Source organism: Brugia malayi (assembly GCF_000002995.4).
Source record: "Brugia malayi strain FR3 genome assembly, contig: Bm_v4_ChrX_scaffold_001, whole genome shotgun sequence".
Classification (NCBI taxonomy): Eukaryota; Metazoa; Nematoda; class Chromadorea; order Rhabditida; family Onchocercidae; genus Brugia; species Brugia malayi.
In genome coordinates this window covers 16387061-16396079 of record NW_025062479.1, presented here as the reverse complement: position 1 = coordinate 16396079, position 9019 = coordinate 16387061, and the positions used below count along the sequence as shown (strand labels likewise).

The following is a 9019-nucleotide window of genomic DNA, read 5'->3' as shown; positions in this document are numbered from 1 at the left end:
ATTTCGCTATCGTACATTAGCTGGAGACGATGCATATTATTTTTCATTCAATCTCTTTTCCAAAATTTGACATGTTTTTAGTTATCAGAAGGGAAATTTGTTAAGTAGCAGCTGCTGTGATCTGGTCCGTTAAAATCTTAATGGAAACTTCAACATCTGTTTCTTTTTAAATAATTTCACAGAAATAAGCTGTTTAATTTACTGATTTGATTTCTGGGGAAGAAACTGGTGGTATTCGCTGAAATTTCTTTTTAAGGATAGCGTATTAGGGAACTGTTGTTTCTTAATGTCTTTTTTGTGGCACTCAAGATGATTTTCCACTCTTTGCTGTAAGAATTATTTAAATTTTTATTATAGAAAGGGAACATGATAGTGGAAATTTATATCACAAATTGCAAAACACACTAAAGGCATTGTATCGTTGTGAATAGGAAGCGGGTGAGTATTCATTTCCTGTTTTATGTGTATGGGATGCACAGAGTGGTCGTTATTATCACTGAATCACATTTGTTGTCAAATTATGTGCTGCTTGTAAAATTTGTTTTACTTTGCTGTAGTTGAACATGAATGATTTGAAAATGATTTCCTCTTATGACCTTTTTATTCAGAATAGAACTAATGGTTTAGAATTGTTATTGATGCATGTGCCGTTTGAAATAGAACATATAAGAATAATGTACATTAGCAAATTGAAGAAAAATAGCAATTGGCCTCTTAAATTTAAGTTCAAAGCTAAATCAGTTAGGCGCGTCATTTTTCACTCATTTCCAATAAGAAAAAGTTGATACAGAATATATTCGATTTTGAAGTAACAGATGAAATGTAAATCTAAATGATCAGAAAAAGGAAGGACTATTTCATTTAGAAGGGTAGGATTTTCTGCTCATGATAACATGACATAATATTGCCTTTTACAACCATATAATTATGATTATTTTGAGATCTCAATATTGGATGAACAGTTTTGTGGCGGAAAGTGTTTCGCTTGGTCAAAAATAAATATGTGTTTGCATATTTAAATCCATAATTTATTTACCGTCATATCGCTTAGGCATATTCTCTAATCAAATTTTGTAGGTCAGATATTATATCAATCAATATATGTTTTCTTGAAACATTGGAGGTGGTTAATATCGTCTACAATGCTAGTACTCTTAATAGAAATTGATTGAAATAGTTATCTTGCAATCGAGTGGGGATGTGATAAGAAGTTGAGTTTCAGTTTATCTGTGATAGATATTTATGATTATGTTTTAGGGAAGTATATCTATTTATGCAAACGAATAAGTATATCCTATGATACATTTAGAAGAATAAAAAGTTTTAAAGGCAGGTAAAAAACATTTTGAAAAGATTTTACTTGGAAGAGGAGAAAGTTTTTTCTTAGTAATTAGTATACTTTAAATGCTTGAAACATTTTGCCCTATAATTCATATGCCATCGTACAAAGTTAAACAGTAATAACTTGAAAAAACAATATGCATTTTCTCTTTTTCTTATTTATTTAGTTAGATAATTCAAGTTCATAGCAACTACTTATGTGTTGCTTGTGATAGTAATGCTGAAGTGATAAGATGATGTGATCTATGATTGATAATTTGAGGTATTTTCAAATAATAAATCAGTCTAATGCAGTCAACTGAATCAATCAATCAATTTGTTTAATGAGATTAACGACTTTGAAGTAAGCAAAATCGCTTCACTTGTAAAAAAATTACGAAAAAAATAGATAAAAATTTTATAACAATATTTTCAAAAGTAATTTTTTCAAATGTTTCACCTTTTTTTTTGGAAAATCGTAGTCGAAATTCTATTTTAAATTCGTTTCTTTATAATAAGCATTTCATAAAGACTAATTGAAAGAAAAATGTAAGGTATTAAGATTAATTTTTTGCAAAAATGGCAATGGGGGTCATACAAATAATATCTCATTTAAAATAATTTCTGTTCATTTGATAATAAAACCCGTAATTAATTCTTTATGCTAAAGAAAAAAATAAGAGGATTCGAATTTTAAAAAATAGACCTTTTTAACGAAAAAAAGACTGCAAGGTATATAATTGAAAGTATAATAGTTTATCGAAAATTACTGTTAGTATGTGTAAAAATACGATTAATTAGGAGATATGTTAATGAGTAAATCATGAATGCATCGTGAATCAGACAGGAAATTAAACTGAGAAGTTTTTGAATTCAAATCAAATCGGAAACTGTTAGCGTAATTAGTATCATATAGATAGATATTCTACTCATAATATATCACCACTTATAATAATACAACACATTATCAATCAAACATTTGTTTCAAATAGGAGTTGAAAATATACAACAAATAATTATACTCCAACTTACAATTTAGTGATACTAAATTTTGCAGAATTGAAATGTGAAGTGATTATAAATTTTACTAACCATTATGATGATAATTGAAATATTATTTTCAGAGTAATTTTTATGCAAAATTTTCATAAATGATATTTTTGTAAAAATTTGAGTGAATAAATTTATAAGATAAGAAACTTTTGTAAATAATTCTTCATTGGTTGTCATCCATTTTCATCATTTCATTCCATTTATGTCTGCAATCAAATTTTTCTAAAATATCAAAATCAAGGAAAAAGAACAGAAAAGTAAGTTTAAGTTCTGTTCTTGAATACATAATAGAATATTAAGTAGCATTAAATTAGTATTAATAAATTATATATTTCTTTTCAGTATCAATTTTTTTTCAAATGAAACATTCGTTTACCCTTTTTCCTTCCTTTTTTTTGCGATAAATATGAATCTGTATGAACTGATGACTTGAAAACTTTGAAAGAAAAAGGTTAAAAATTTGTAATATAAAAGAAGGAAAAAAAAATTAAAATCGTTACTGTTTAGTAAATAAAAATTTTTGTTATTTGTCAAAATTGTAATGCTAAATTACAACAGCAAACATATGGCAAAGTGTGTTTAAAAGAAAGTAAAAAATTAATTTAATTAGTTAGAAGTATTTTTCTTTTCAAGTGCACTGATAAAATAATTTCCATTCTCCCTTAATTTTTATTTGTAAAAATAATTTATTTGCATTATTGCAAAATCATTGGAAAAGTTTTTTGAAAAATATTTTCTCCATTTTTTTTCCTGAGAAATTCTTAGAAATTATATTTGTATAATTACGCAGAAATCAATTACCATTTGTAAATGTGAATGCCTTTTTAACTTGATTTCTATTGAATATTATGTAAATCCATGGATTAACGCATGAATTTAAATTGCCCAATATAACTATATAAGTGATTAGTTGTGAACCTGTAATACTATAAAGTAAATGATGAAGCAATTTCATCTTTTTTAACCCAAATACTTGTTTCTAAAAAAATAAAAAATAAAAATAAAAAGATGCATATAATTTATTACTCCTTTGCTCATTAATTTTTCAATATTGCACTAAAATTGTTAAATTTCACGTGTGTTTTTATAAGAAAAAAGAGGCATTTAGAATTAAAAATTAAGGTGTAATTAATGAAATAAACAGAATTTTTTTTTTTTGATAACTAATGTTATTGAACATTTTCTTGAAACTTTATTGTTATCGCTTAAAACATGCGATTTTGTTGCTACCATTGAAAAATTGTGACAGAAAAATGGAAAAAATTTTGCTAAATTTCCAACAAATTCCAATTTGAAATTATTGCACTGGCTGACACACATGTGCTAAAAAAGCAATGTTGGATTTGAATATTAGTAGTGATGGTAATGATAATAATAATAATAACGCCTATTTCACAACTGTTAAAAGTAAATGATCCAATTTCACAAACAGAATTATTTCAATTCCAATTTGACATCATTCATTTTAGGAAGGATGAAATTATTTCCTACTACATTTATTAATGCCGATAATGCTAAATTAATGCTCAGATTGTCTTTGAGAAATCATTCAATAATCTATGGTCATTTATTTGTAATTTCATAAACTGCGGAATTAAGCAATATGTTCAAATGTAATTCCTGAAAATGCTTCCTCAAATTGGTAACCGCTATTTATTATTCCATTCAGTTTGGTAAAATCAAACCATCACTAATTAGGATCTATCCACTTGCAAGATATCAATTTATATTCATTCCGAAAAATATATTCCAATCCAATTTTTGTCATGCTATTTATCTCGTTATCATTTGTATACTTCAATAATTTAAATAATGCAAATTGTTGCAAATTAATTAGTTTTAACCAAATTAAACAAAAATTTTAAATTACTCAATAAGTGAGGTACGACGGCTTGCAAAACATTGACCACACAAAATGGTGCCCATAGGAAAAAATTACAAAAAATAATAGTCATTGTTAAGCAAATGGTTTGAAATCGATCGCGATTGAACTTCATCAGCTGTCGACGGCAATGCCTCGAATCATTGTGTAACCTAACAACATAAGATCTCGTTTCTTGACTGAAATAGAAGGATACTTTTAATATAATAATTACATTTAATTCAGTTATTATTAAAAAGAAGCCTTTTAATTTCATTTTTGAGTTTTAGAGTATTAAATATAATTTACATTTTTCTTTATTAATAATTCTTCTTATTTCCCTGGCTGAATGGCAACAAATTAAAAACCAAAAAAATATTTGATTAATATTCTTTTTTTTTTCCTGTACTATGATATGTTATTATTGCTATCAAAATTGATATTAAAAGAAAAATCAATGCTATTAAGAATATTATTGTCTTAGTTATCAAGTTGATAATTTTCTTTTTTTTTTTTTTCAATATATATTCATATTGAATAATTACTTAGTAATAAATGTAATATTAATGTTCCATTTTACCTTGGATTTTTTTTATAGCTATTATTTATAGGTGATGAGTCAGACATTTGTAATAGTAATTGTTGATTACGATATGATAACCAAATAGTTTTACAAACTCGATAATAAAAAAATGCTGCTAGCATTGATGGTATTAGCCAAGCAATGGTATTAAAACTAATCACATAAATACTTTTCAAAAGGGACACACCATGTCCATATATTGTGGCACATTCACCATATTTTCTATAACGAAAGATTTTCTTCTTTTTTCTTTAATAAATTATTAAAAATTAAAAAAAAAATTATGATCACATTAATAATTATAATTTTTGATACTTTGCATTAATAAATTTATTTCAGATAATAAAAAGCAAAATAATTGAAATGCATGAGTTGGAATAATAAAATGTAACACAAAATGACAAATAATGCTATTTTAAAATAATGTTAAATACTAAAGTGTTAAATTATATTATTCAAACTTTCACAATTCTTTTTCGTTCCATATAAAATTTCATTTCTCTTTTTTTTTTCCTTTTTTGTGTCCTTTTTTTTCAAACAATATTTCAGTTATTTATTTTTTTTTCTTGCAGAAATGTTGAAAAAAAAAAAAATAATAAAAAAAAAAAAATAGCGTTAGTATGTAACAGTTTTTCACTAATAATTTAACAAAGTTATACAAAATAAAACTTGAACGTACGTTTTATGCCAAATAAATAGTTGAGGTGTGGAACATATTAAAGCTGTAATCCATGCAATTATTGCAAAATAATTTGGTCTTCGATAACGATCACTGCAATAAGTCTGTAATGGACGACATATAGCCTGAAAGGGGGTAAAATTGTATTTAATTTTGATTTAATGAATTTGTCTTATCTCAATTTTGATCCTTTTCATTTAATGCAATATCTTTCTTCCTTGTTTTTTTTCTCATACCAAATTTATTTAATTTCATCCTGTTTTCTTTTCCTTTTTCTTTCTTCACTGTTTTTGTTTTGCTTTTTTCAGTTTTCTGAAAGAGTTGTCAGAAATTTGACTTCAGAAATTTCTTATAAGTTCGCTTTAGATCAAATTTAATTTTTTGTTAAATTGTAGAAGACTATTAGTTAGCTAATTAGCTATGTTACATTGTTTTGAGGTTTTATTTCCTTTAGTCTTTGATTTTTTTCAATTCCTTGATTCAAAAATATCAATAATTATGAACTGAGCAAATATGAAGAAATTTTTCAACTTTTTTCATTCAAAATATTAGTACATAATTATAGAAAAGCATAAGAAACGACTGTTTTCATTCATTTCTACAATAGCAAGTTTGAATTATTTTATTTGTCTTCAAAATATTTAAAACTGAATTAATTTAAGTTGGAAAAATTTTAATTAAATAAAAAATTTATAGAAACCTGAAAACGATCGAAACTTATAGCAACTAATAAAAATGAACTAGTATACATTGGGAACATCTGCAGATATCTAATTAATTGGCATAACCAAGCTGGTCCATCAAATACGGGATGTCTCAGAATAATAATTATTTCGGTACCCAATGATAATAATGCAAATAATAAATCTGCAGCACATGTATGCAATAGCAAAAGCTGCAAAAATTATTATTCTAAAATTTTAAAGTATTACATTCATACATTTTGATTACTTTTCCTTTGCACTTTTTTTTAATCTACTTATTTTAGGGATTATAAAAAAACAAAAGAGAAAAAAAAAATTGCATTCCATTTTTGATAAATTTTAAAGCAACTTTCATTTTCTGTTAGCAAAAAAAGATTTGTACACGTATACGTTTATACATAGGTGAAGATCATTCTTATTTTACATTGAAGTTATTACATATAGATACGCACGTGAAGAATGTCATCATTTTTAATTATTCATTTACATTGTTCAGGTAAAAATTCTTAATTTCCAAAGTCAATTTGACAGATTAAAAACGGAAATTAGAATGCAAAATACTGAAAATGAAAGTAATTTAAATGATACAGTTCGGATCAACAGTTATTTAAACAGTTATTTTTTTCGTATATCAATTTTAATTGATTTTAAGAAATCAAATTTAAGTGAATCATTTATTTTGAATTGATTTCTGAGCTTAATCGATACAAATGTTTGCATTTCATTATGCATATAGAAATCAGTTTCAATAAGTCTTTTTGTTTTTTCAATTTGCACATTTTTCCAAATTTTCATGCTTTAACCATAATTGAGTGGAAAATTTGATTTTGTTCTGAATGTATGTTGCAGTAATTTTAATTTGCAGGCAACTTTAAATTGCTCTTGCAAACAAGCAATCAACTTTTCTTTTTTTTCCCTTGTTTTCCCAAAAATTATTTTATCTGAAAAGAAAAACTACAACATGAATTACTAGCATTTTCTGAAAGTTAGACGAAATTAAAGTGTGTAGGAAAGTTGTAAACTAGTAAGGTATAAGTTTGTATCCCATTTAAAAAAGGAATTAATTGTCTGAAATAAAAATGAAATAAATCCGTTAATGCATATTTTATGTGATTGCAATTAATTGCAAAGATGGAAAGATTCTTGCCTTAATTCATGAAAATAAAAAATGATATTTTTTAAAAATGAAAGGATCTTACCTGAACCGGTGATATACGTCGTTTCACGACAGCATTTCCACGAAATATGATGAAAATAAGAAATATATTACCAACAATTGCAAGTAACATTACCGTTGTCATATGTACTAATATGAAAAAAATTTGTGAATTTAAGGCCATTGTAAAGATTTTGATAATTTATTCTGAAAGAAAAAACGAAATTACAAATTCTTTTGTAACACCGTTTATATATTATTATTTCAAACATAAGTTATCATGGGATAATTTTTCAAATCTTGAAATTTTGAAGGAGTTAAATCTTAAATAAAAAACGAATAATAAAAAAAACGAAAGTTTTAGATAGAATCAAATTCCATTATTGAGATACTAAATCTGATGTACAATATTGAATTAATTATGATAGTATCTGCAATTATTTCACTCTTCCAGCTAATAAAGGATTACTTTCTGACAAAGTTGTTAAACTTCTTTGAGTTACAAAATCTGTTATCACTATAATAAAGTAATGCACTTTGAAATAACATTATTTTGAAAAAAAAATTTTTTTTAAATAGTTTCAAATTTAGTTATTGCATAATCCTAGTAAAATTTAAAACAAATATAAAAATTAAAAGTCAAATTTAATCATTTAATTCGAACATTTGTCTTCATTGCTTGAAGAAATTTAGAAATAATAAAGAAAATCTTGCGAATAAATGTACATTATTTTAATTAGAAAATAGATGATGAAAACGATTAGGTTTACTAATAAATAAAAGTTAAAGATGAGAGGTCATAAAAAGGTAGTAAATAAGTGCAACAAATTTTTTAGTAAAAAAAAAATAAAGCAATGAAATAATTTGCATACCTGACAGGTGAAACTGTAAGTTTCATACATTTGTATATGAAAAATGCAATTCTTTCAATTATTCGTTCATGATTATTTTCAATTTTAAATTCGAACATATCAACATAACTAATTCTTTTCCGCTACTTCATTCACTAAATGATAAAATAGTAAAGGTAAGATGAAAAGTGAAGAAAAAAAGTAAGATGAAGTAGTAGGTAGGCAACATATGCTGGCACCTGTTCTATGAGAAAAATGAGTAGAGACTATACTAGAATGAGTATATTGTAACATTTCAGTGTGATTTTATTGATCTACGAAATACTATACTTTCTTTTTTGAAATTCTACATTTTTTAGAAATTTAAAGATTAAAATAGTTGAGATAGGAGAAAAAAAAAGCGAACAAATTAAATATGACATTAAATAGTTTAATATTTTGCATATAATCCTGAAATATGACATTATCGATCTAATTTGGAAAAGTGACGAAAAAAAATCGTGTATCGTATTTTATGTTACAGTTAATGCTGAAAAATATTATTTGATTATTTAAAGTATTACCTTTATGAAAGAGTAACCAGGTTAATTATCGGTCATGATGACGATATTTCCCAATTCATGATTTAAATTTTTACAATTATTTTTATCTTTCTTCCTTTGCAGACGAGCAATTAAATGTTATTACCGCTCATTTCTGAGCATTACTTTCAAAAAATTCTCCTTTCCTTCCTCCATTTACCGTTTCTGCTTCTCTTTTTTTGTTTCAAATTAAATTATTTATTTTATGATTTATCGAAAAACGAAGATAAA

General features: G+C 25.1%; 1 protein-coding gene across 1 annotated transcript; it reads right to left on the bottom strand.

The window, feature by feature from the left end:
* Positions 1-2559: 2559 nt before the first annotated feature.
* Bm3372 (Uncharacterized protein) lies at positions 2560-7501 on the bottom strand (the record flags this gene model as incomplete). Its single annotated transcript, XM_043075072.1, has 7 exons — positions 2560-2579; positions 3175-3291; positions 4244-4434; positions 4815-5039; positions 5497-5621; positions 6197-6391; positions 7400-7501. The coding sequence occupies 7 exons, from the start codon at positions 7499-7501 to the stop codon at positions 2560-2562; spliced, it is 975 nt and encodes a 324-aa protein (XP_042931006.1).
* Positions 7502-9019: the final 1518 nt, after the last annotated feature.